The sequence below is a fragment of the Corvus kubaryi genome, unplaced genomic scaffold (assembly GCF_017639235.1).
Source record: "Corvus kubaryi isolate FWS band 111438036 unplaced genomic scaffold, C.kubaryi_AGA036_p1.0 137, whole genome shotgun sequence".
Lineage (NCBI taxonomy): Eukaryota > Metazoa > Chordata > Aves > Passeriformes > Corvidae > Corvus > Corvus kubaryi.
The window spans coordinates 8,656,883-8,683,986 of record NW_024580671.1 but is presented as its reverse complement, the minus strand read 5'-3'; the positions used below and the strand labels follow the sequence as shown (position 1 = coordinate 8,683,986).

The following is a 27,104-nucleotide window of genomic DNA, read 5'->3' as shown; positions in this document are numbered from 1 at the left end:
TTAATTTTTAATCTTTTATTCTTCTCATACAATAAGAGATTTGACATGATGGAAACACCTAAATTGTGTGATTATGAACCAAAATTGAATTCACGCTTCAGAATTTGTTTTTTCCATTTGGTTTGCAAGCTTTTATCTGCCTGTCTGATATATAGTGCGAAAGACTTTAAACGGTAAATGAACCAACCAGGACTGTGTCCAGTGAACAGATGCAGACTACCTAATAGATATGGTGACATACATCATCTAATAAGACTTAATATTTTACAGAAATACAGATCTTGAAAGCTTATCAATCAGCATTTTTGGTTTCAACTGATTTGGGTGTGTTGGAAGTATTAAATATTGCTTGAACAGTATGTAAGGTAATGACTCTACAGAGATAGCTGGAGGCACTTAGCAGATGAAACTGTGTCAGCTTGGCTTAGGTGTGATGTAAGGGACCACAATAAGATTAAGCGAAATGGGGAAAAAACCACTCCCAGCAATAGAGCAGGCCTGTGGTCATCTTACTTGCTTGCTGACAAGCATATCAACACTGTCCTTGCAACCATCTTTCCTTGCCTGTGAGGCCCAGCTGACCTTCATGTTTCCAAGTCATCTGCTTCCATCCCTGTGCTACCAGCTTCTGCCCTGACAGTGTCCTTGGTGCCGGCCATTTTCACTTTTGCACCCCCTGGAGGGATACAGCCTCCCTAAAATCTGAGAGCGTTGTTTCCTCTTTCCTCACCACCAGCTTATTCTTGTGAAAATTTCTGATTTGGCAGATTCTGATTTCAGTGTAAATGTTTGCATGTTACTCCAGGGGTTTTCTTCTGTTTGATAGCTTCTTAGAGGACTCATCAACATAAAGGTTTTTGAGATGCTCCTTATAATGAAACCTTTGTATCATTTCTTTGATACTGGGAGCAGTTATCTCTGCTTCAGAAGTCAGACTGTAGTGCTGACTTGGACTAGACGAGGCCCAGGTTTGTTTTTCAGTTTAAGCTGTGTTGGTCCATTTGTACATCATCTGAGTTGTCTGTTGTTTGTGGAAAAAATTGTTGAGCAGCTGGGAGCGATACCAAACATCAGAGGTGGCAAAGTATGTCATGCTGATATCGAAACTGATAGAGAAGAAATAATTTAGCACTGCAGCGCTCTTAATTGTGAAGCTGGAGTCCAAATTACTTAATCTTACTTAGTTAACTTCTGTTATAATTGCTATTAAAAATGTCTTTTTTTGAATATGTGATGACTGTTAAATACCAGTGATGAGTGAAAAGTCTTAGAAGCGTTTTTCTTCTCCCAGAACTGTTCTAAGCTTTTTAGCAAATTCATGCTGTATTTATTTATATTTTTTAACATATTTAACCTGTCTGGGGTTTCAAAGAGTTAAGATGCTAGAATTCCAAACCTGGCTTATGGCCTGTCTGATTATCGCTTAACCTGCTTAGCTCTCTTCATAGGAGTACATTTATGTCCCTTAAGAATCTTTTCTCCGCTGCATGCTCATACACGTGTTGCGAAACATATATTAAACAGCTGCCCTGGTCTGGTGCATTCTGGCAGAGGGGCAGTACTACCTGAAGAAAGGACCAGTACTCTGAGGTCAGAATGGTATGTCCCTGTTAAAATCCCATTTTCTGTTGCCAGTACAAATGACAACAAATTTTTTCAGACTCAAGCTTCTTATTCCCTGTATCTGCTTTGCCTTGTCTTGGCACCCTTCTTTTGAGTTTTCAGCTGATTTTACTTTTAACCAGTTCTATGACTTACTTCGTGCAGAAATTAGTTTTTAGTGTAGGAAGTGCAAACTTCTTTGAACTGTTGGCTTTTTTTGGTCACCATTTCCTTTTTTGCTTCCATGAGAAATTTATAGAATCTGTCACATTTCTGAGAACTTCAGAACAATGTGCACGTGCTTAATGTGATTTTACTTTATGGGTTCATTTCTCCAGTTACCTGATCCAGCTTTCAGACTGCACATCATGTGAGTTTGGCCATATGCACAGTTTGCTACACCAGAATTTTGCTGAACACGGAAGTTCCATTTTTATCAATTTGCTCTGAGGATTGCAATGTTTAAGAAAATGTCAAGTTCCGACTTCTTTCTCTGGGGCTTGGAGGGAATGGTAGGATTTTGTTATTTCTGAAGAACTTAGTGTAACAGGGATTTTCTGGTCTTTTAAAGCTGGGCTTTACAATTGTATATGCTCTATTAAGGAATTCTCCAGAGGGCATCTGATTAGATCTAGAATTTCCAATTGGTTAAAGTGTATTTTTATTTATTTTATTAAAAGAACATGCCACAAACCAACAGAAGAGGCATGAAACTGGAAATAAAATTCAAGTAGATGAAGTTGCTGAGTAAGAGGTTATCTTATTCTAATTTGTTCTAGAAGGGTAATTTCTGAAAAGCAGTGAAACTTGTTGTGTCAACAGTGAAATACTCAAAAGTAGTAATGCAGTTCATATGGCAAACTGCAATGTTTTTCAATTACAAAATCAATTTTTAGTTTAAGCTGCAAGTAGTTTTCAACCAGTATGGTCTGAATTACATAATGGGATGAGTCAAAGGTTATTAAGCAAAAGAAGGTAGGAAGTTGCCATTCTGATACGTTCCAATGGCAGTTTTTTATTATGGCTGGGGTGTAAAATACTGGTTGAGAGAAACTCGCAAAATAAATTTTTGAGGAGCCAGGAGAAGTGACACTGTACTAATAAGTTTATTATGAGAGTATTTGAAGACATTTCATTATCTTTCTGGAATGGAATTTTGAGTGTTTTTGTTTATTTATTTACAAACTTTACAGCTGAATTTCTCTTCTCTCAGACTGACTCATTCCTACATTAACCAAGTACCAGTTTTTATAGGGAAAGTTTATTTTTATAATAACATCAGACAAGTAGTCTTTGTTCCCAGTGGACAAAATTCCTAAACCACGTCCTTGACAGAAAATACAGCTGTGTGTTTTACACTGTGTGTGGGTGTGCAGATGTGTGCAGTAGTCAGGACTCGTGACTTCTTTGCCACATCTACAAAGGAGACACACTTCTCTTTGTCAGGTCATTCAGTGACTAAGGTGGAGTGCATGTCTCATCATCTTGATTTCTCCCCAAGCTGCTCTAGATAGAGCACAAGTTAGTTTGCCCTTGTCACTTCTGCAAATCTCTTGCTGTCTTTCTTGTATTTGAAAAGTCTTCCTCACAGGTGTTCAGATTTCGTTGAATGGTCTGTCAGAAGATTATTTTCCTAATGAGTATAACTCATTGATCAGACCCATAAAAGGCATCCAGCTTAACGAAAAGTCAAGTCCGCAACTACTGTTGGTTTCTAATATATTCCAAGTGTTCTGCCTGTGATTAATAGGAGGAGAACCTGCAGGACTCTGCCCCAGGATGGGCATAGTGTCAACCATGTTATGAGACCAAATGGAGTGTCTTGTAATCACAATTTCAAGTTCAGCTTTAGCAATTTCAATGTTGGTTTTATTATTTTAATGTAGGATAGTTTTTCCTGCTCCTGCTATGGTGTTCTGTTTCAGGAGTGCTTTATAATGTTTATTTTGTAAGAGTTAAAGATGGTTAAAAACAGCATGCCGATCTTGTTCAGGAGAATTCCTGTGGCTTCTTTGATGTTAGGGACTGCATTGCTTGGATATAGTTTGCATATGGCATACATTCATGGTTTTAGTGTAGCTTTTGAAGGCATTATTATACTTCATAGAATACTTGTAAAACTTTACCCTGTAGATGATTGTTCTTGAGAATAGGAGTGGAGGGTAGTCTAAAATCATAACTATATGTCCTTTATTTCCTTGATGCTCAAAATTTTTGTGTGGCATTCCTGCATGTAGGTTGCAGTACATCTTGTTTGCCATAGTTACTTTTTGAAAGGAAAGACTATGCAGTGTTTCAAGGAGATCAGCTGCATCTTCAACTACTCGGAGACTTGATTTTTTTTTTTTTTTGCAATTGCTGTTATTTTCTACAATGCTGTGTGAATTTGCAAAATAATCAATTTATGTATCATAAAACACAAGTACTGGAGTTTATTCTAAAGGCTATCCAACTTAAAAATTTTTTGACAGATTTGTCTCTCATGGTTTGGTGGTGTTTTAGTCTTCCATGTTTCTGAGATTGAAACTTAAAGACTTATGTAACTTAAAAGAATATGAAGCCAGTTGTTAAAGATCACAGAATCATTAGGGTTGGAAGGAACTTCTGGAAATCATCTAGTCCAACCCCCTGCCAAGGCAGGGTCACCTAGAGCAGGTCACACAGAAACAAAAGATGAACAAAATTCCTATTATACTATTGTATTCTTACAATGGGTGCAAAACTGTGCTAGTATTAAGCTAATCAAGGACAAAAACCTTTTAACAAAAAGAGAAATATAGTGAAAGATTCCATTTGCTGTGATGATGTTCTTTTGGTACTACAAAGTTGTTGTTTGAGGGACTATTGTAGCATAATCATACAGTGCTAGTGGAGGTTATCATTCACCTTGGAGAAGTGGACAGACTGTGATTGTGAAGTGAAATGGGAGAACAAAGGATCTCAACTTCTAGTTTTGTTTTGTCTTTCGTGTAGAAAATTAAATGTATCTATTCGTACCAGTGTACTTTTTTTTTTTTAATAGCTTTAATTTATCAGTGAGGGTTTGGGATTTGAAATATTTTTTGCATTTAGCAACTTGGTAATATATATATTCTATTGTATATCAGTTTCACTTTGGGCTAAATAGGAATTATCTTTGATGCTGAGAAATAGGACCATAAACAGTAGTACTTTTTACTATTAATTGAGTTTATGCTAGCTAACCAACTGATGGAATTCCAAATTCTGTATTTTGACTTAAATTGCAGGCTGATTTGGTGGTTCACATGATTTTTGACAGGCATTTTGAGAGACACTTACTTCTCACTGAAAGGCTCTTTAAGGGTCACTTTTGCTGATACTTCAGATGTGCAAGTATATTATCTTACGTGAAAACAGTGATTTGTGACAGAAAAGAAATAGAGTAAATTATTGCCTTTGCTTATTAAGACCTAGGCAGCAAGATCAGAAGCAATAGTATATAAATGGGTAGAAGCTCTGTAACATCAGACTGAGATTACAACTTTTAATTGCTTCCATGTAATGAAAGCATGCATGTTGACAAACACCCTAGTCACTGGAGAGGCCGGAAAGGGAAGATATTGCTGGAATTCCTGAAATGGTTTTGTTTTTTTTTTTTTAACTTGTATTACTATATATAGTGTTCAGCTCTCATGAAGATGAGTTCAGTTGTAGTTCAACGTTGCTTTTTCTTTTTTTTTTCTCTATGGAAATTTGAAAGTGTTCATTCTCCTGTGAGATTTATCATCTTAGTTTAGATTTGGCTGTGTTAGTGGTGTGAGTGAGCTCTCTTTGGGCACTGCCTATGGTAATATGGCAAAACAAAAAATATAATTAGTTTTCATTTTTTAATAGTATAATTTGCTTCAGGCTGTTAAACTAACATATTAATATACAATCATAGTACCACTTTATAAGTAAATTTTGAAGATTTTCTTGCAGCTTAAGACAAAATTTTTAATAGTTTTTCCATACAAATTCAGTTTCACAAAGATATTTTCAGTTATTGGTGACAGATTTTTTTGTGCTGAAATACAGTATACTGCAGTGTTCCTCACAAATAAAAATATTTCTCTTTAAATCTTTTTAAAATAAGTGTTGTTTATTGTTTTGTGTTATGTTCTCAGCTGAAGGATAAAGGTCAATGACCACAGCAAACTGGTTATTAGATCCTTAAAGTTCGTAACATTTGTACAGCTCTTCTAGTTCTCCTGTAGTGGTTGTTAGGAAATGTTCCACAGAAGAATTTAAAGGTCTTATCAGGTTTCTGACTGCATTTTGCTTATTAATTAATGTTAGCTTGAAATTGTGAGTTTTAAACATAGAATCATAGAGTGGTCTGGACTGGAAGGGACCTTAAAGATTATCTAGTTCCAAACCCCTGCCATGGCAGAGATACCTTCCACTAGACCAGGTTGCTCACAGCCCCATCCAACCTGAAAACTCTGGGGATGGGGCATCCACAACTTCTCTGGGCAGCCTATGCCAGTGCCTCATCACCCTCACAATAAGGAATTTCTTCCTAACATTAATTTAAACCTACTTGCTGTCAGTGTAAAGCTGTTCCCTCTTGTCCTGTCACTATATGATCCATATTTTGTCTATATATGATCCATATTTTGTCTAGGTTCCCTTCAGGTACTGGAAGGCCACAATTAAATCACCCCCAAACCTTTTCCAGGCTGAATAATCCCATTTCTCTCAGCCTTTCCTCATAGGAGAGGTGTTCCATCCCTGTAATCATCTTGGTGGCCTCCTGTGGATTCATTCCATTAAGGCAATGTCCTTCCCATGCTGGGGACCCCAGAGCTGGGTGCAGCTCTCCAGGTGGGGTCTCACCAGAGCAGAGCAGAGGGGCAGAATCCCCTCCCTCCTGGCCATGCTGCTTTGGATGCCCAAGATCCAGTTGGCTCTCTGGTCTATGAGTGCACATTGCTGGCAGGTGTCCAGCCTCTCATTCATCAACACACCCAAGTCCTTCTCAGCAGGGCTGCTCTCGAGCTGTTCACCTCCCAGCTTGTGTTGATACCAAGGCTTGCCCTGACCCAGGTGCAGCTCATGCTTTGAAAGAAGCACACTTGATCAGAAGTGGATGTGGTTTGTGGCCACGTGGCTGGTTAGTTCTCTTAACATCTAGTTCCTTCCCTTTCTTTCCTGTGTCACCATGAATATTTTCTAATAATATTTTGCATGGGTCTACCAGTGGGAGTTGCAAGTACTTATGCAATATTATGCTAAAGGATGAACTGACCTAAATGCACCGTTTTTACATTTTTAATGAATGGTTACACTGCCAGTGTGTCTTGTGCAACAGAGAGCTGAGTTCCCACAGTAGAATAGGAAGAGTAGTTAGAGGATTAGGAGAGAGATCTGTGTGACATTAGTCTGAGAGGCAAGAATTCTTCGCTTAATAAAATTGCCACGCAGTTACCATGCCATTTCTGTCAGATTGTGTTGGCCTCTGTGTGTGTGTGCGTGTATATGTATGAATGAGGAACTTGTATAAGAGCTGATTTCTACCTTTCTTCACCTCACCAGTATAGACCCTGTACCTGAAGGTCCAAAACCTCAGGTCACTGTTACTTTCCAAAGGGTTTAAAATTTATTTGTAAGTGCTTCATGAACTTTGCTGTATTTACTTTCATAGCTGATTGGGCAGTGATCTATCAGTCTGTGAAAAGGGAACTGTGTGAGATTTCCTGGTGCATTCTTGTCCTAGGAAATAAGCAGCTAAGTTCCATCTGCAGATCTGCCTGCATTTGGTGCCGACCCAGTTATTCTCACACCTTCTTACAAAGAGTACCACAGCAGTGTTTTTCCAATATCTGTGCATATGCTTGTAGCATGAATGACTAATGAGTATATTCATGAATACCGGAACAAGTTGACATGGATTGGAAGGTGCCTGCTGCTAACCTGGCATCAATATGACACTGTCATTGCATAAACCTGCTGTAATATAAAAGTCTGCATGGGGATAAGTGCTCTGATTCAGAAGTCTGCCAGCCATTTACTGTCACCAGTGACTATTGGGAAGTAGATAAATTGTCTGCTGGTTTCAGCTTCAGAATGAGCACAAAGTAAGCAACCTGGCTACAGCAGCTGCAGCTGAAGTCTCTAATCCCAGTTCCTCCTCTTCCCGTTACTGGTTTTTAGCAGCTCACCTCATGTTATTCTGCTGTTAGTTTTGTGACAGGGCTGGATAGCAGTGTGAATTGTGCCACCGCATTTCTCTGTTGTGATCTGTGCTGTGGTTCACCCTAAGAACAGGTGACAACTCTTTCTAGTGGAGTGGAATCCTGTTAGGGGTGTAGGCAGTTGCCAGAATGCCTTCCAGTGCCTGTACCACTTCCCTCAGTGGGAGTTTGGATAGCTTGAACATTGCATGCGACTGCTTCACTTGGCAGAGTTGAACAACACAAAATCACTTATAATAATGCTGCTGTGAGGAAGTGTCAGTCTTGGCAAAAAGTTTTTGGCAGTCTTCAGGGTAGTTGGGTGCAGTGATGCAGCTGGGTGGTAGACAAGAGCACTGCAGGCTCCTCAGCCTTCCTCTCTTCCCCTACAGCTGCAGCCTGCTCTGTTCTCTGGAGTTCATCAGCACAGTTCTGTTAGGTGTCTTGTAGAAATATGGATTTCCAATAAAAATATCAATATTTATCTAATTATTAAGTTTTCTTCATTTCTTTCTTAATAACCATGCTCTTGTCAGACTCCATATTAATACCATTGTACTTCATCTGTCTTCAGGGTATAGCCTTGATTAGTTTTTTAGGCCACTGTCATATATGATTATCAGTATAGAAAATAATCTTCTGGAAAGTTTGAATTTAGTAGAGAATTTAAAATATCTGTCAGCTTTTCAGTAGAAAGACTTTATATTTGGACATACGAAGTTTCTTGCAGCAGCTATCGACATATATTTTGAGAGCTCTGACCTGCTGACTCAGAAGTCTTTACAGTACATATGTAGCCAGCCACGTGTAGACCTTTGCAGAAATAAGATCAAAATCTGCAGGGTCAAAAACAGAATAGTTTTTTCCCCTTATATAGCTCCTGTATTGTAGCTCAGGGTTAGGTATTACATTAGTACAGTACCGTGTGTGTCAGTGTCACTGAATTGCTTTCTATCATGAATCAGTTGTTACTGTGATGACGTATCACAAGAAAAGGTTATGTGGCAAAAGAATAATCCTTTTCTTATCCCAGGTATTGTTAAAGGAGCACCAAAGAATTCTTTGGGACTTGTGAGAAGCTGCTTTTCTGCTTCTCAGGAGCAGTAGTTGGATGAGACTCCACCTTCTCTTCATTGCTGAAGATAGCTTTGCCAAGGCATTTCACTATCCTTTTTACTGCAGTTAAAGGCAACTGCTCATCTCTCTGCACTTTACTCAGGCAGAGCAAAGGACAAGATAATCCCTTAGCCTGTTAAATGCTCCATCCCATCTGGTAGGTGATAATTGCATTGTAAGGGGATTGACACAGTGGGATATGCTTACAGTGTAATGAAAGCTTCACTGTAAGTGTGAAAGTCAGCTGATCACATTCTAGCACTGTGGGACCTTATATTTGCACATCTTTTGTAAAAAACATAAAATACAAGTTCCATCTGGGGAGGGTATACAGTACCTTTACATGCCATCCTTCACCTATTTGTAACAGATTTTACATTTGTTCTGGAATATCAGTAGACTGAATATCTGAAATCCTCTTGTAGGAGTAGTGCAATAGACTTGTGTTTAGCCAAATGTTTTGAGACTATTCAGTGAGTATAGCTGTATTAAATGCATCCCAGGTGTTGACTGCTTTTACTAAAAAGTACTATGACTTTGAAATCATGGGGTTTAGTTCTTACCAGTATAGGAACAACCGTGTTATTTAAACACTGCCTAGAAATCTTCATCAGTAAAGGTGAAATTTGAATAAGCCACATGGTGAGGAATATCACAGTACTTTTGTGTCAGCAGGGATTTCTGTCAAGAGGATTTCTGGCTGAAAGTAACTCTTCTTGCAGCCAACCAAAAGAAATATCTTGAAATTTCAGTTTCAAGCATGAGCCTAAGGTAGTGCAAACTGACTTAAAAAAAAAATGTTTAAAATCATGTTTTTTTAAATTTATCTAATGCTGTAGTGAAGATAGTAAATCTTAAGGTTCAGAACATTTCAAAAGTTAACTGTACCTTAGCTTCCTTAACTTTGAAGATGATAAGGATCCTTGTGAAGATAAATTACGTAGGGCAATAGCTCAGGGTTGATTGTCATCCTGTTGGTTGCACTCTCTCCAGTCTCCCCATATGGTACAAGAAACTGGGCAGGTTGCTCTGTGCTGACCTGCATGTGCTGCTTCACTGGTTTGAATGTTAACCTGTTTGGTTAAAACAGTGCTTGGTTAGTGCACACTGTGCTGGGCTGTAGCTTCATAGTCAGATGATTAAATGAGAGTCAGGTATATAAGTATGCACTGTGTGCAGTAGATGCTTTAGTGACATTGTATGACCTTGCTGCAGGATTAAATTTGCTAATGAATTAAGGTTCTGTGACCAGCTGTGTGGCTGCTGTTTCTTTAGTTTCCATTTCCTGACTTAGCAGCTCTGTGTGCGTGTGTGCTCCTGGGAGTAAGGATAAAATAAAATCTAGTGGGCTTTTATGGGCTGTCTGCCGTAACTTTGCCAGTCTGTGATGAGGTTGTTGAGTGTGGTCAAGCTCAACCTTCCCTTACTTAATCATGGATCTGAGTGGGGTTAAGTAGAAAGCTGGTGTTCCAAGTTCAGGTGATGAGACATGGAAGATTTCACGGATCTTTTTTTTTTTTTTTCCTCTCTTTTATTTTTGTTATTTCTTTTAAGGTGGCTGAGCTCTAAAGAATATTCCTTAATTATTTCCTTTTAGGTTGAAAATGTGTACCTGAGGAGAGGAAAACTAGGGAAGTTTGCTCTTTTGTTTTCTGACACATTGTAGTTTTAAATAAGCTTGGGTGTAAGGTCATGGAACTCAAAAAACAATAAACGTAACATCACTCTTCCAGAAAATGAAACGTGTCCCCTCTCCCCACCCCAGTTGTTTCTGGAATATGAGTTTATGTCAGATGAAAATCCCTCTTGAAAGAACCATTACATTGGCAATATATGGGAAAGTATTTTTAAGCGGAATTTCCAGATATTTAGAGACAGGGGTTTTTAACAATCCTTACATATATATATTTAAAACATATACCAAGGATGTAGCAAACCAAATCATGTATGGTATATAATAAGTTTTCTTCTTATTTAGGTGACAAACAGCATGTTTGGTGCTTCAAGGAAGAAGTTTGTAGAGGGAGTTGATGGTGACTACCATGATGAGAACATGTACTACAGCCAATCATCGATGTTCCCACATCGGTCAGAAAAAGATGTAAGTTGAATAAACTTATTTTTTCTTCTTTCAGTACTGGGGTGATATCAAGTATGTGAAATGTACGTGAGGAGAGGCTTCATTTAGCTTTAAGCTGTACGTGGCTGTTTCCAGTGGCAAGTGCTTTAATTTTAGTGAATTTATTCATGTGAACTTCAGCCGTATGCTTGCCAGTGGCTGGTTTTTTTTCATCTTGAAGAATTGTATTTGTAATTTAAATTGAGTTATTGATTATATCTTGTGCTTGCATGCTGTGTCTACAAAGTTTTTTTTGTTGTGGTTTTGCGTTTTACATCTTCAGCCATTTTTAGTTTCTGAAAACGCCTTATGCAATTTGTTTGCTGAAGTAGTCTAAGTTAGCTATTTCTCCTATTTGTAGAGCCACAAAGTTACGAAACTAGTAATTCCTAAACATTTTTTCCTCTTTGTAATGACAAATTGTGTGTTTGAACTGCATTGGCATTACTGAAGCTCTGCTGCTTCTTACCAAAGCTAAATAAATTAGGCAGTAAAGTATTTCACTTTTATATGGAGTGGCGTGTAGAACTACATGGAGGACTTGAAAGTGTGGCTTGAAGTTCATGTCACTTGCAGCTCAGTAATACCATCTCATGGCAGGCTTGCATTTAATATGTGTAGGCAACGTATTCTTTTTAATTTAAAAAAAAAATATATCTGTTCAAATTTTTGCAAAGGTGCAAATGCTTCAGGTATGCCTCCAAGACTGTCTAGAAATAAAGTTAATAGCAGTTGTGAACACAGTCTTGATAGACCTTGACCTGTATCAACATAAGCACTTCCTACAGACTCTTAGCTGAATTTTAATTTAGATTTTCAAAGAGAAGAAAACAGGTTTAGAGAGTAGAAGGCCTTTTCAGACAAAATGGAACAAAAAAGCATGAATGCGGCTTTCCAATTCAGTTCCATAAATTGATAAGAAATTTCAGGTGAACTAGCAAAGGATTAAAATGTAGTATAGTGTAAAGAAAACTAAATGGGCTGTTCTTTTCTCTTTATATTGATTACATGTGTGCATGTACCACAGATGCACATAGGCACAATGGAGTATTTATGATGTTGAATATACATCCTTTCACCATGAGGTGCAGCTAGCACTCTTAAAACCAATAGACAGTATTTCTCCAAAGTGATTTTTGTACATTAAATCCCCACTTTTAGACTTCATGCACTGAAGGAAAAATCACTATGGTGTAGTAAGAAAGGTAAAGTGAGATAAATGTTATGCTGCACAGTGTACACAGTGAAAGCTGATGGCTTGGCACATTGTTGACACAGTGAATGTTTTAGTTGCCTACTTTTTCTGTAGGCACAGTTGCAGAAGTGGATCTTAGAATGGAACTTCAAGACAAGGAAGGTGGGTGTTCCAGACACCAGGAATGACAAATGAGAAATCATGAAAGCTTGTGGGAGAAGTGGCCAAAATGGGGCATAGAAGCCTACTGTAGTTGGCAGAAGAGTGATGTCATTCCAACAAGAAATAGAAGAGTGGATTTGCAAAAGCTTTTTAAAATTTTATTTCCAAATCATTTTTAAGGTTCCCTGAGCTCCTGTAGCTTCACTATTGACCGTTACAACTTTCTGAGTTTATGCTTATGAAATTTTAAACTGTTACATGCTATTCTTATTATTATCTTAATAAGTTTTTATCAAAATAAATTTACAGTGATAATACTGACTGTACACCTTTGATCACTTGTGTAGCTAAATGTATATAGTGTATTACATGTTCCATTTGCTGTTTCATTTGGCTCACCGTAGATAAGAAGGTAGACATTCTCTTAGTTTCCAACTTCTTTTGCGGCTTTGAAAACCTTTTCCTGTTGAAAATAACCATGTTTTCAAATAGTCTTTAATCTAGAATTCTGCTAAAAATGTTGTATATGAAAATAAATATATTGACTCTGTTGTTTCGATAACAGTATTGACAGGCTAAAGTAAAATTGCTCAGAGTTTTCTCCTAGTAAGCTAATAAAGACTAATCTTTGAAAGCTAAATCGAATTTTATGAACACCTGGGGGAAAAATTCCAGCACTCTAGATCTTGAAGCACTTTGAATCCTTCTGTCTTCACATCTACTGTGTGAATAAAATAAAAGTAGAAGAAATATTGGGGAAAGAAGTAAATCACTCTTATATTATCTAAACAAGGTGCAGTTTTACTGCAATTTAAATTACTCCTCTCTTTTTTCATTTTCAGCTTCATTTATGTCTTTACTGAAAGCAGATAAAATTAATGTTGCAGGGTTTTGCAACTGACCTGTAAAAAAATTACTTAAATGTTAATTTTTTTTCTCTCCAGTGTATGATATGTACGTATGAATGCAGAGTCCTTCATTTATGCTTCATTTATCTTCTAGAGTTCTTCAAACTGAAATAAAATGGTTTTGGTGGAGGCCTCTGTGAATGGCCTCCTTAAATTTTGTTCTTCAGGAAAGATTAAAGCTTGTTTAGTATTTACCCTTATACTGGATATAACTAGATGTTTCTGGTTTTCACTTTGTTGAAGTTGTACTTAGTCTGATCTTGAATGTTACTACTTTCCAAGGAACTGTTGCTGCTCGTGTGTGTATGTATATTCCAAATGGAGGAACATAGGGAATGGTGAAATCCTCCTGAGATTTGGAGTAAGGACTATTATTGCAAGCATATTTGTATAAACTTCAGAACTTACTTTTACAAAACTTATTTTTACAGTAAAGTCAAGCCAAGTCCTGTCTTAAACTTCAAAGGCTTTTGACGTGGGAAGAGAACTAGCAGCAAATAATTTTGGACATGTTACTTTTGTTTCAGCCTCAAGTGTAGCTAAGAGCTAGAAGTTTTCTTTTAAATTACCTGTTTTTTCGTTAGAGAAAGGAGTTCTAGATAAACAGGACTAATATGGTAATAGAAATGGAAAAGTTGCATGTTACATGCACAAGTGCTTCCAAGATCATACGGATACTGATTGGATAAGTTATTTTAGGCCCGCAATTATGGTTCCTTAGATGAGATTACATTTTGCTCAAGCCATTTTATGCTTCTTTTTTACTAAGTAAGTTGCTTTGCCTTGAGTCATTACACGCTTGCTGAGCTAAGTAGGGAAGTGGAACAGAGTATATACATGAATGCTCTGTCTGTGAATTTTTCTGCACTTGGTCAGTGCATGATAACCAGGTCATAGTAATCCTTTAACAAAGAAATTAGGTGTTTTATAGTACTTTCAGAACACAGAACAGGTTAAGAAAATAGTTTACCTTTTGGCTGGAAACAAGTGGGGTCCTTGTAACATAAATTGACAAGATGATGCACTGTGTGCCCACAAAATAATTGCAGGGCTTACTTGTGGCTAATTTCACCAACTTAATTAAGCTGTCTGTGCACTCAGCAAAATAATTTTCAGGACATGAATACATGTATTTTTATTTGGATAGAGTGACAGTGGTAGAAATTAGTAACTCAAGGCCCTTCCTGTACTTTTGAAACTACAGTTTTTAAATGAACAAAACAAAAATGCAGATGAGCTTTGAGAAAAGATTGGAGCTATTCAGTCTGAACTTCTCTGATTTCTGATGTATGAGAATGTAAGAAGGGCTCCACAAGGTTTGACCAATCTAGCCCAATCTACTGAAAATGTGTACATGAGAGTGTAAGACCAGAGCATCTTCTGTTGCTCTGAACTGTCGTCATAAATCTGACAGTAGACAGACATGCATTTTAATGAAGGTCTGCCCAATCAGGAAAGTTAGGAGATTTTTTCAGTTAATGTTTTTTTCAAATCTTGGCCCAATGCTTTGCTGTTCATTTTCTTTCCCAGTTGCTCAACAGTTAGTAAAATGCTTGCTGTAAGGTAGTAGTAGTACTTCTGATTTTTACCTTTAGTTGTGGCAGGTGAGATCTAGCTTGAAGATTAGATTTGTCTCATTGCAATTGTTTATCTAGCTCCCTGGCACTAGGAAGTTCTCAGATTTGGATACTGAGTACAGAAGAATGGGTTGTTGATTCTGGGAGCCTGCTTTCCCGAAGTTTCTTCCATCCTGAGCTGAAGCATGTCTGTGGTGGATGAAATTCAGGAGTTCCTCTGTCATGAGACAGTTGCACGAAGGCAGATGTCAGTGGTGCTGGTACAATGAAAGGTGGTCAAAGGCCTTTTACTGTGATTCTATTAAACTGATTTATAGAACCTTTACTTTTACTGTGTTTTGAAATGCTTGGCCTTATAAGGAGTTGGTACTTCTACAAGAGAGAAAAACCTGAAGGCTTAGCTCGCCATTGTGATTGAGATCCAGAATCTTGCTAAGTTTTGGAAACTAAATGTTTAAGAGTTTAGTCAGTCTTCTGGAGACAACTTTGGCTTTAAGGTTGCTGAATCTCATTGTTTCAGATGAATTGCTGACTTTCTAATGCTATTATTTTAGGATTCTGAGGAAGTCTGATATCTTGTTTTCTAAGGTATCTTTCTTGCCTTAGTCATAATTTTACTTCAGATGCTTCATATGGAGTTGTATGTATTTAAGAATTCCCATGAAACCCCCTTGTGTCAGGAGCAGTTGTAGCATTCGCACCAGTGCTGGTTGGCTGAATGGAGATACTGTACATTAACCTAACTTGTAATTGTCTGAATAGTTTTGATCCATTTGTGGAGGGAGAAAAACCCCTGGAGTTTATTTTGAGAAATAAATAGATTAATGTCTTTAATTGTAAATGGCAAATTAATATTTTCACATGCATTACTTTGCACGTAAACATTCTTGTAGATTTGACTGAGTAGTGAGTTGGTTTGCCCTGCTTTCTTTGTGAAACACATGGTTTAGGCTTCACTCTTTGAAGTGTGAGTTACAAAGCAACAGTTACTTTTCACCTTCCAGAAGAGTGATTAAACATTCCTTGCATGTATTTCTGAGTATACAAAAGGGTTTTTTTTTTAAGAAACTCAACCAACAAAAGAAAAAAAAAAACCAAAAAACCACAAAGCAAAAACCCTGATGGAAACAAACAAACTTTAGGAGTATGAAAATTGCAATGCCATTGATGAAAATAGTTGGAAGGACTTGCAGGAAATGAGATTGGTAAAAATTCAAGGAACTTTGTGTTTCATTGCAGTTCCCTTTCAGAGCCTATCGTCTTTCTGCCTATAGTGTGCATTTTCGTAAGAAAGATATACAGTATGCTGAAAGAACAAAAAAGTTTCAAATATAAAATGTGCCCTTTACTGTGTCACCTGTAAGTTTACCTAAATGGATTTATCGAATGAAACAATACATCATAAAGTCATTTTTCTTAGGGTCAAAAGTGGTTTTTTATACTATTTCACACAGTATGCAGGTATGTATCTGACAAAAGTTTGAATGTAAGTTAGTTCACATCCCTTTACAATTTGGAATTATGTCACAAGGACATTAATTTTACTATTGATGACTGTAGTATAACTTTCACTATGACTGAGTTTGTATTTAGGCTTTTAATAGAATAATTAAATTACTATGGTAGGTGTTCTGTACTTTTCTGTGCTCCATCTTCATCTAGAAGCTTTATTTTGCTGCATCTCCACTTCACAATGTATAGTAATTTTTATATGTCAGCTTTAGCTTTTGAAGTGGTGCCTTGAACTAGCTTAATTCCATGCATAAAATCATCTGCATTTTCTAGAATGGGAAGGTTATGGTTTCTTACCCAATAACTCAGTTCATTGAACATGCTGGTTTGTAATATTGATGGTTTATGAGCTCAGTGGTGGGCATTTTGTTTGGGTTTTTTTGTATGCAGCTAGTTATTTAGTTGGTATAAAATACTTGCTTTGTTGTCCTAGTTCTTAATTGCTTTGGCAGTTTTTATAGCATTTGTCAATGAGCTTTCAGTAGTCATTTGGCTCATTGATAAACTGTACTATCAAACAATGTCTCTACACAGGGAGAACTTGTTTTTAGAGCTTTACTTCGGTAGCCATCTTAACCTCACATAAATAATGTCACTGTCATTCAAAAGCAGCATCTTGTCTCTAAGATCTTGAGATATTGCTGGCATCAACAGCGTGGTCCTACCTCCTTGTACTTCCCAAGTGCTGCTAGAGGCAGAAGATCACAACCAACCAGAAGTGATGAAATATGAAAGATAGAATAAAATTTCATTTATTTTCCAGTATTGTACTTGGATTTATATTTCACAAATCATTTACATCAGTAGTAATTTTCACTGGCAGATAATAACCTGTATTTATATATGTATACAAGGTTTTCATTGATTTATGATACTGAGATTTGGAAATACTTTAATGTAAAATGGGAATTTTGTGAGTGCTGTATTAAAAGATGGTTTAAAGAGGAAGACTAATAACACTACTAAAAACTGTCAGTCTAGAAAAATACGTATTTTTATCTGTTATTTGTTGACTAGTTTTACTACTGTTTTTTACGTCAGTATAACGCTTTCTTCTTTTGAGGCTGTGGGTCAGACGTTGTTATTAAGTAGTGCAGCACAGATGGTAGATACCAGAAATAAAGTAGTGTAAATACAAAATTATGCTGATGTTTGCATCTGTGAGAAACCCATCATTTATCAGGCCTGATATTACTCACAAACTTGCTTATTCTAACATATTTTGCTTTTAGGGGTTGACTTTGTAGTGCTAGATCAATGTATTTTAGCTACAGCTTGCCTCATGTTTAAGAAAGTAGCTTTGGGCTATAACTACATAATGTAGCGGCCTTCACAGAATTGCTTTACTGAGTTTTCTTGGTGCCACCCTGCCAGTGTGTGCTACCACGGCAGTGATGGTGACAGGCAGCTGTCCCCACACTGAGCTGGGGCTTTGCTTGGAAGAGGCAGGATGCTGCAGTGCACGGGGAGGCAGGAGCCTGTTCAGCCAGCTCTGCCACTGGACCTCCCTCCTACCACCTCCCTCTGCTTTCAGGAGGGCTGCAGCCTATGTTCTCCACTCTGCTGAGAGGGTTGCAAAGTGCAGCAGTTTTTTCGCAGTTCTGGCAAATGTAAGCATTTCCTGGTGCTGGTTTTTCGAGATCTGTTGACACTCTCAAATGAACTTATTGCAGTAAACTGATCAAGAGTAATGAAAGCAGTTAAAGTAAAATCTTGTTCAGCACTAGGGATAGGAAATTGTCTGATAGCCCCTTACAGCTTATTGATTCTTGGTGTGGACCAGTCCAGAAAAATTGGGCCATCTACTTGGATCATCAGTTGGTTTGAGTTTAGATGCATGATCTTCCATGATCAAAATTGCCCTGTCACTGTTTGAGGCTCGTGAGTAAAATGATATCCATCTTAAGTTGACCGTCATCAACTTAGTCTTTCAGCCTGCCAGTACTGAGTGTTGGTCTTTCCAGTATGCTGGCAGAGTGCACCCTTCATGTTACACAACGTCGTTTTTGCTCACTTGTCGCCTTGTCCCATGGGAGTGGCAAGTCTTAGGCCTCCTCTGTCTCCTAATAACAACACAGGGAAAGCTAATTGAAAAAAAATCTGCCTAGTTTGGTGATACAAGGTTGGAAAAGAAGAAATTCCATGCTGGGTTTTGTGGTTGTTAACCACTAGCAAATTGATTTAGGTTGTTGCAACTATAATTCTGAGCATTTTTTCCCTAAGATTCTGACATAATTGTGTAAAACTTAGTAGGTCTTAACAACTGGAAGATGCTTTAGTCACCTTAAGTCTTAGCCTGCTTTGGTTTTTATTAAGGTTATGACCTTTGGCTGTTATAGACTAAAAAAATTCAAGTGACTTCCAGTCACAGTTGCAAGCATGCTCATGGAGAGCTGTTTTATTTTCTGTGTCATGTAGCAAGTAGCCCAGTCAGATGAAATAATGATTGCAAAATGCCAGAAGGAATGTTTTTAGTAATACTAATGCCATTCATCTTGAATCTTCATTATCTTTGGTAGACCAAGTTTGAGTAGACTATCATAGTGGTGCGGAGGGTTTGAATGCAAATCAAGAAATTTTGGTAGAATAGGTTAAGGTTTTGCTGAATTTAATTTTTTTTTCTTGGTCTAAATTGTATGGAAATAATAGAAAAACAAGACAATTTTAAATTGTTCCTTACTTAGATATGACAGAAAAAGGTGTTTAATAAAGTAGAGATGGAATAAGTGAGATACCCATAAGACTGTATTTGTTCTCTATGAGATTTGAGAAACGCTGCATTTAATCTTCCTGTAACAGATCCACAGGATTTTTTATTAATTCCTTCTTGAGGCTTGTTGTCTTTGGTGTTCTAAGCATGTTATGACATGAAGTTATCAGACTTACTGAATTCAACGCTTGGCCTTTATTATGGTTTTCTATAAAGGTTTCTCTACAAGTCATTTTGCAATTAACTTTTCATGTAAAAGTAAGTGGCACAATAGATGTGACCTACTTTGCAATGTTTCAAAATAAGCAGTGTTCAATAAATATTATTTGCTACTGCTTTTAAATGAATTTTAAAAATCAAGTAGTATTCATTGTACAAGAGGTGGGATTCTTTTTTTTCCTCTCTTTAAAGTAATCTAGTGCCTCTTGGGGGTTTAATTATGGAGCTTTTTACTCCAAATTAACATTATAAATAAAAGATTTTTATGCTGAGGTCTGTACCATCTTCTGCTTATTACATCACATGCCATCACAGCAATTTTTGAATTCCCCGAGCAGCTGTGGTTCTGGGATGTTCTTTTTTGGCTTAACTGCTTTGCTTATCTGTCCCAAAGCTGGTAGTACTTTCTGACTGATGTTTCTATCTCAGTGTCTGGTTTGTTGGTTTTTATTTTCGAACTTGTGTGCCTTTATCATTGTCTGTGCCTTTATCATTGTCTTATAACTTTCTGCCTCTCATTTTTTCCCCATAGAATTAGAATTTTTCACACCTTGCAACATGTTCTAGGATTTTCCAATATATCAAATTTGAATGCCGTTTTTTTAACTTCACCATTTTACTTTGTCTTTCCTTTCTTAAAAACTACTGTGTCAGCTTGTTTTATCAGTGTTTAATGAACATCAGTTGATTGGTTTGGGGGGGAAGTATGCTTTTGAAGTCTTGTCTCCCAAGTGTCCCCACTTCATCATGCATTGGTTCGTATTGCAGAGCAACATTAGTGTGAGTGAATTTTATTCCTTCTGAATAAAAACAGGTTGGAAGTGATGTTTCAGCAGTGCACCAGACATGTACTACTCGCTAATTGGCTAGTCCACTCGTCCATGGCATCAAGTGTTTTAGTTAGGAAACCATACAGTAGCTGTTAGGCCCCCAGAGCCAACTTTTTTTTTTTACAAATGTTCTTCCCTCTGGCTGCCTCACTTGCTGATGCAGCTATGGCCTGTGAACTTGGTTATACGAATGCTGAGCTGAAGCCATTGGTTGTTACTTGAAGTGGGTTTTTGTTCACAGTGAGTTCTTCACTAAGAAAGAAGATCTTGTCTTGCTGTTTCAAATCGCCTATGTACACTAGTATGGACGTTTGTTCCTGTAGTTGCTTACTATCAAATATGTGCACTTTGTTCTTAATATGTGTGAGTATAATGTATGTTGAGGTAATATTACTGATTTATTTTCTGATGGTCTACAGTAATTGCCTGCTGTAATTTTTTTCGTGCCTTCTGTATATATTCAAAAAATCATAAATACTTTGTGACTTACAGATGTGAATGCTACTTTTGGTACTTAGTGACTTACCCTGCATGTCTTCTTTCTCATTTCTACCATCTGGATTTGGCCCCAGTATAGACAACTAGCAGATTCAGTTTATAAGGTTTGTTTGAATTTTTCATCTGTCTAGATGATATCAACAAAGCAATTTGCCATTTATCACAGTAAAGTTATTTTGATTTGAATTCTTTACTCTCAAGTCAAAAAAGGTTGAAATTGCCTTATGTCTAAGAATCCAGACATTCCTTTCCATGAAACCATCCTAAAATTCAGTCCAAGTCCAGACTAATTCACTAAACAAGCAGCTATTTGCCCATGTGTTACTAAGCAGAAGTAGCACGTGCTGTTGTGGATGGAGGGATTAGGTCAGCTAATAACTCTTCTTGCTCCAGGGGGACAATCAGCTATACCTAGTGTCGGTGAACAGCTAATCAAGAAAAAAAGCATATGGGGATGGATGTTCCAATATTTAACTTCCCTCAAGATTGCAAAGGGGTTTTTTCCAAGTATTTAGACTGTGGTCTAAAAAGTTATTAATACTGTTTCTGAAATTAATTCATACTCTACATTTCTTCAGAAGCATGGAGAACAGTTTTTTCTTTTCCCCTTACAACAGAGGTTGGAAATCTGGTGTCATGTGCCTACATTAGTTGCCTTCTTTCTGGGGTATGCAAACCCGAATCTCCATCTTTCTTCATAGATGGTGCTGGTGATTTTTAGTTAGATCTTACTCTTCCCAAGAGTCTCTAGAGTTTGTCACATTTCTGGTGTGGTGTCTGAAAGTTGATAAAGGGTTTAATGGAAATATTTAGTAATACATGATTTCTCTAAAGTGGGCATGGTAGAGCAAGAAATACTGCTTCTGACATTTGTGGGTCCTGTTCATATCTGTGTACAAGCATGAAGCTAGCTCTTAGGGCAGTGTATTATAATTTTAACAGTGGAATCTTATCTGAAGTTCATATCTGTTCATATAGACCTGCTGCTACCTATCCACTTATATTGTAAAGGATAATACAAAATTTTCACTTGTTGAGCAGGAAGTGATCTGGTTGTATGAGACATGGTTTGCAGAGGAAGATGATCTCTGATTTAAGTAAAGCAGTATTTCTTTTTCTGTAATGATGGGTCTTCTAGCTGTAAGGAAACCTGAAAGCTTGTAGATCTTCGTGCTCTTTGTTGCAAGTAAAAGTCTGTGTTTATACAGGTGAAGTCATAAATTTTTATTGATGTGTAATACACTGCTACATGTGTTACTGTACAGATATTTTGGGGGAGTTTCTGAAATTTTTCATGACTTTGAATGAGTTTTCAGTTGGTTTGGTTTTCTTGGCATAACATAGTATTGTAAACTTCCAGATCAAGATAGCACAATATCTTTATGTCTTTAGTAACCTCTTAATCTTCTTACATTTTAGATGCTGGCATCACCATCAACATCAGGTCAGCTGTCTCAGTTTGGGGCAAGTTTATACGGGCAACAAAGTAAGAATTCTTTTTATCAATAATATTTTTATTTTATGCTAAATATATTAGTTTGACACTCTGGAACATGCAGATGGCTTTGTTTTCTGGTGATTGTAAAAATGAGAGTGTGTCTCTATATACAGTTATTTTAAGATACATTTTTGCTTTGCTTAATACGCATTTTTGCAGTGTTTAGTGTGCAAAATGTCATATATGTCACTTTATAACTGCTAAATGTCCAAATATAACCGTACTATTATCTGTGATTTAATTACCTGTGATTTAACAGACTCTCTGAAGGAAAAACCTAAAGAAAGAAAGCTGGGCCAAAATGAGCCTAGTTCAGAAAACTATGTAAGGAATAGAAGGAACATATACCTTAAATATAACTGGTATTTCATGCTCTACAGGAGCACAATAAATCTTGTGTACATGCTTGGCAACTTGGATTTGACAAAGAGACATGCCTTTAGGATTAGGATTATTGCTTTCTGCATCGCTGTTTTTTTTTCTTTCCGGTGCCTTGAAGATTTCATGTATCTGCCAGTCATATGGACACTGTTGCAATAGAAGAGCTATAGAGCAACAGTCTCAGTGTAATGCTGACTTAAGGACCACCTAACTTAGGGCCAGCAGTGAGAACTAAACCTTCTGGTAACCGAGAGGTGCACTCAGGCAGTGGCTCAGAATATCTGAGTTAGATACAGTTCCACAAGTAAAACTGGTTGTGCATATCATCTCTCCTTTGTCACTGTATGCTTTTAAATGTTTTCTGCTGTCTCGCTAAGTGCATTTGACTCAGATTCCAAGAAGAAGTGTCTTCAGAGAACTTTAGAGAGTCTGGACTTTTTTATCTGGACAAACTAAAAGCTTTATTTGCTAGATGCATGGCCTTCCTGACTTCTTTCGGCTTTCTTGAAATAGTTTTAAAAATACAGTGGGGTTTTGGGGTTTTTTTTTGTTTGTTTTTTGGTGGCAGTGGTTTTTTGGAAGTTTTTTTCCTATCTCAGTGGCTGTTGATGAGTGACCCTGTAATATAAACTGCCATTTTAATGCTACTGAGATTTATATGAGCAGCTTCTAGCCAGTGTGAGAGTCACGTTTGGCTCTTGTCTTCAAGGTGCTCATTCTGGCACTGTTGAACCTTTCAGACTTAACTGTATACAGATACTGAAATAGTTTATTCATTCTGTTTATCACAGTTATTTGTTGTTTATTTTTTAAGGTAAACTTTTTTTATCAACTTGGTTGTTCATTCAGTTGGTTCCTGTGCCTAGGATGTAATCGCTGTAACATGGAGAAATGTATGCCTAAAACCTTGAAAATAAATATTATCAGGTTTCAGTTTCTACCTGATCTTGAGAAAAAGGGGCAAGAAACTTTTGTGTTAAAGTCATGGTTATGATTAAAATATACTTTAGGAAAAACAAAGCTGATAGCACCTATGCACTTTTAATGATTGGTAGCTGTCAGTCATTAAGCAAGGTGTCATGTTACAGCATTAATGTAACTTAAACTCGACAAGTAGGAAGGAAATCAGCCATTTCATTGGTCTGCCTCCAGCACAGTCTATGTAGATCTCTTGTGTCCGTTAGAAAAGTGGAAAGTGTAAGAAAAAAGGGTTTGGGATTTTTTTTTCTTCATATGGTGAATATTTCAACTGCCCCTCCTTGCCAGGAATATGGTTCTACTTCACTGTGACAACTTTAATAGTTAAAACTTCAAGTTTAAAGAAAGCCAACAAGAAGAAATAACCATCTAAAACTGGCTTTGCTAAAACAAATGCGCAAAATTAAGTTGAATATCCTAATTGGGTTTTTTGGTGTGCTGTATCTAGTTCAAAAGTGTATGTAATTTTTTTTGTACCATTTTATTTTTAAAATTCCATGTAATTGTTAATCAAGGGGAAATATTATTTATAATATATATTTATGCTCATTGAAATTATTCTGATGCAGCAAATTGCCAAAATATTTACAGTGAACACTTTAATGTAATCAACTTTTAATGAAATGTTAGGATGCTTGTTATAGCAAGTCACACTACCTCTTAATCTGAACGTATAGAGATAAATCTGAATGTTTTAAACACTTGAGTTTTATTGCAAACTCCCTGGATTGCAAATTTTAGGGTATGACACAGACTGCAGTTCTTAAAGTGTAAAAGCTGGATGACTGGGAGATTTCTTCAGGCTTTGTCCATGATAATAATTTGAGCATATGCCATGTCTGTTCTTTGCATTCTTAGTATTTAACCATGTTATACACTGGCATATTCAGCTCTTCTGCAGGGGTGTTCTACCATGGGAGAGTGCTGATCCATCAGAATTTTCTTTTGTTTGGTCTGCAAGATAAGGTTTTGAGTTCTGTCAGTCTGCCTCAGTAGCCTTATGCCAAAGCAATAGGAGCTGTCACAGCCATTGTTTTTTATATGCTAAATTTGTTATTATTGCCGTGTTGCACTAAATAACTTTTTCTTGTCTTTGAACATAATTCTGGAACTTCTTAAACACAGAAAAGTGATGTGAGAATGGTGAAAAACTTCATAAAGTTTTTGGACATTTTGAAACACAGAGCAGTAACTGGCTATTTTCTGCTGTTCTCAATGAAAGTAATTGAATTTTTTACCTCTCTGAAGTGCTTGCTTTATTCTGTCACACACAATTGTTTGCGTAGAAAATACTTTTGATCACATTGTTAAAACTCTTCTGTATGCTTTTAAATGCTAATAGAGGGCCATTAAAATTTTGCTTGCTTTCTGTTCTTAAAAGGCCAAACTTGATCACAGACACTGAAGTACTGTTGCCATAAAGAAGCTACTTAAACTGTAAAGAGAAAATTGGCCTCAAATGTTGTTTTCGCTGTCCTAAAAACAACGTTATTGTTAATTAAATATCTATCACTTGCTTTTTTTTATCAAAGATTTGCTTAATTTTTAGCAAGACAAATCAGTGTTCTAAGTACTCGTCAAATACATACTTATTTATTCAAAAGTAATTAGCATTTTTCTGAGTGAAGTTACCGATTTTCCTAAAATGCTGTCTTCTTTTGAAATAATTTGTAGATTTCCATGTCCTGATCAAAAACCTCAAAATTCAGCCCTTTACAGTATACGTCTCAGAGGAAACAAAATTTTGTTAGCGGCTTCAAATAGAAATTCCTTAAAGAGCCTTTCCAAAGTTAAGCAGAAGTGGGGATAGATTTGATAATTGGGTTTCTACTATCCAAACGAGGACTTAGTTTTTACACTGTACTTTCCTTCAGTCTTTACACTTTTTTTGTACGTTGTCACCATAAATGTTTCCATCTACACCTGATGGAAGAAGACCTTGTTCCTGATTGCTCTGTATCTCCACCCCTCTGAATTTTTTTTCAATAGGTGCACTAGGCCTTCCAATGAGGGGAATGAGCAACAATACCCCTCAGTTAAATCGCAGCTTATCACAAGGCACTCAGTTACCGAGCCACGTAACGCCAACAACAGGGGTACCAACAATGTCACTTCACACGCCTCCATCTCCGAGCAGGTATTTATCGATAGCCGATATTTCTGCATGTCTTTCTGCAGAGCTCTTGTTAAATGTTCTGCATATTTTGTCTCATACTTTGCAGTTTGATAAATTAACAAAGAAGAGAAGTAGTTTCTAAGTTTCTATGGACCTCTGCCTGTGTTAGGAAATAATACCATAAAAAAGTAAGGATTTACTGTAAGACAGTATTTTATTTTTGTATGTAAAGGACAAATTGCTGGCAAATTCTGCTTCAGAATGTAAGAGGTTGTTATTTGATTGTACAGTTAAAATTTTGGTGTGGTGTCATACACCGTGTAAGAATACAAAGATAGTAGGTCTGAAGTGCTCATTAGAAAAGAGCTGTAATGCCTTTTCATATGCATAATACTTAAGTATTTATCTAAACCTGATGAAGGACTTGATTACTATGTACTGGGTCATTTGGTATTTCTGAAGAAATACAGAACTGCATTAATTATAGAGTAATCCAAACACAGTGTTTGGTCGCTAAGCACAAATTAAGTTGCAACAGCTCGGAGTCTATCCTGCATTAGTAATCTAAATGAGTAGCCAAATACTGTTGTACAGATTCATCTCTGTGGATGGTTTTTCTCTTTCAGGGGGATATTGCCTATGAATCCTAGGAATATGATGAACCACTCCCAGGTTGGTCAGGGCATTGGAATTCCCAGCAGGACAAACAGCATGAGCAGTTCAGGGTTAGGCAGCCCCAACAGAAGCTCTCCAAGCATAATATGTATGCCAAAGCAGCAACCCTCTCGACAACCTTTTACTGTGAACAGGTAAGGCTCTTTAATTGGACCATCCCTGTACAGCCATAGACATGCTGCTCTGGAAATGTAATTTTTATCCATTAGAATAAATCTTTAAACCTGCTTCCTGTATTCATGTCTGGGCAATAAACTTTGAAGCTCCTTGTAGTATTCTCGTAAGGTCTTTGAGGGCTTTAAGCTAAGTTCTTTTTCTGACTACTGAATTTCTACTGCATCTGTTCTAAAGTATGTGATGTTTCTCAGATATTCCCAAGTTTATTTTTGAAACATACCTTGAATTTTCAGCATGTGCATCTGTTTTAAAACTGTTCATCTATGACTTTGGGAAGAAGGAAGGCAAAATTTAAAAACACAGTAGTTATTCTGCAAGAGTAGTAAACTGATTCAGACACAGTAAGGATCTAGTATTTTACTTCTTTAAATTCTGGAATGATACAGAGAAGAGTGGCTTGCCATTCATTTAGGGATTTAGTGCTCATTTGGATGCCAAAGGTTTCTCAGTTTCTTCTTTTCCTTTTCTAATTCTGGGCAGGATACTAACATCATAAATCATTATGCTTTAACTGTTACAGTGCTGTGTTTATACTTCATTCATACTGATAAACTTGTAGTACGTAGTCTCTTAGTTCTAATAATTAAATGTGTGTAGTCACAGCTTAGCATGGCTGACTGCTTTTGAGGCTTGGTTCCATTACTTCATGATCCCT

At 37.0% G+C, this 27,104-nt stretch overlaps 1 protein-coding gene across 3 annotated transcripts in view; it reads left to right on the top strand.

Moving 5' to 3' along the window:
• Positions 1 to 27,104, top strand: part of CNOT2 (CCR4-NOT transcription complex subunit 2) — an 82,053-nt gene that overhangs the window by 37,262 nt on the left and 17,687 nt on the right. Inside the window, exons 1-5 of one of the 3 annotated variants that reach the window (XM_042017778.1) lie at positions 1,319 to 1,323; positions 10,873 to 10,995; positions 22,044 to 22,110; positions 25,471 to 25,618; positions 26,224 to 26,406. In XM_042017778.1, coding sequence (XP_041873712.1) covers positions 10,885 to 10,995; positions 22,044 to 22,110; positions 25,471 to 25,618; positions 26,224 to 26,406 — 509 coding nt within the window. In that variant the 5' untranslated portion in view covers positions 1,319 to 1,323; positions 10,873 to 10,884. Of the gene's footprint in view, positions 1 to 1,318; positions 1,324 to 10,871; positions 10,996 to 22,043; positions 22,111 to 25,470; positions 25,619 to 26,223; positions 26,407 to 27,104 lie in introns of those variants that run through there. The other 2 variants (XM_042017779.1, XM_042017777.1) reach the window with 2 other exon arrangements.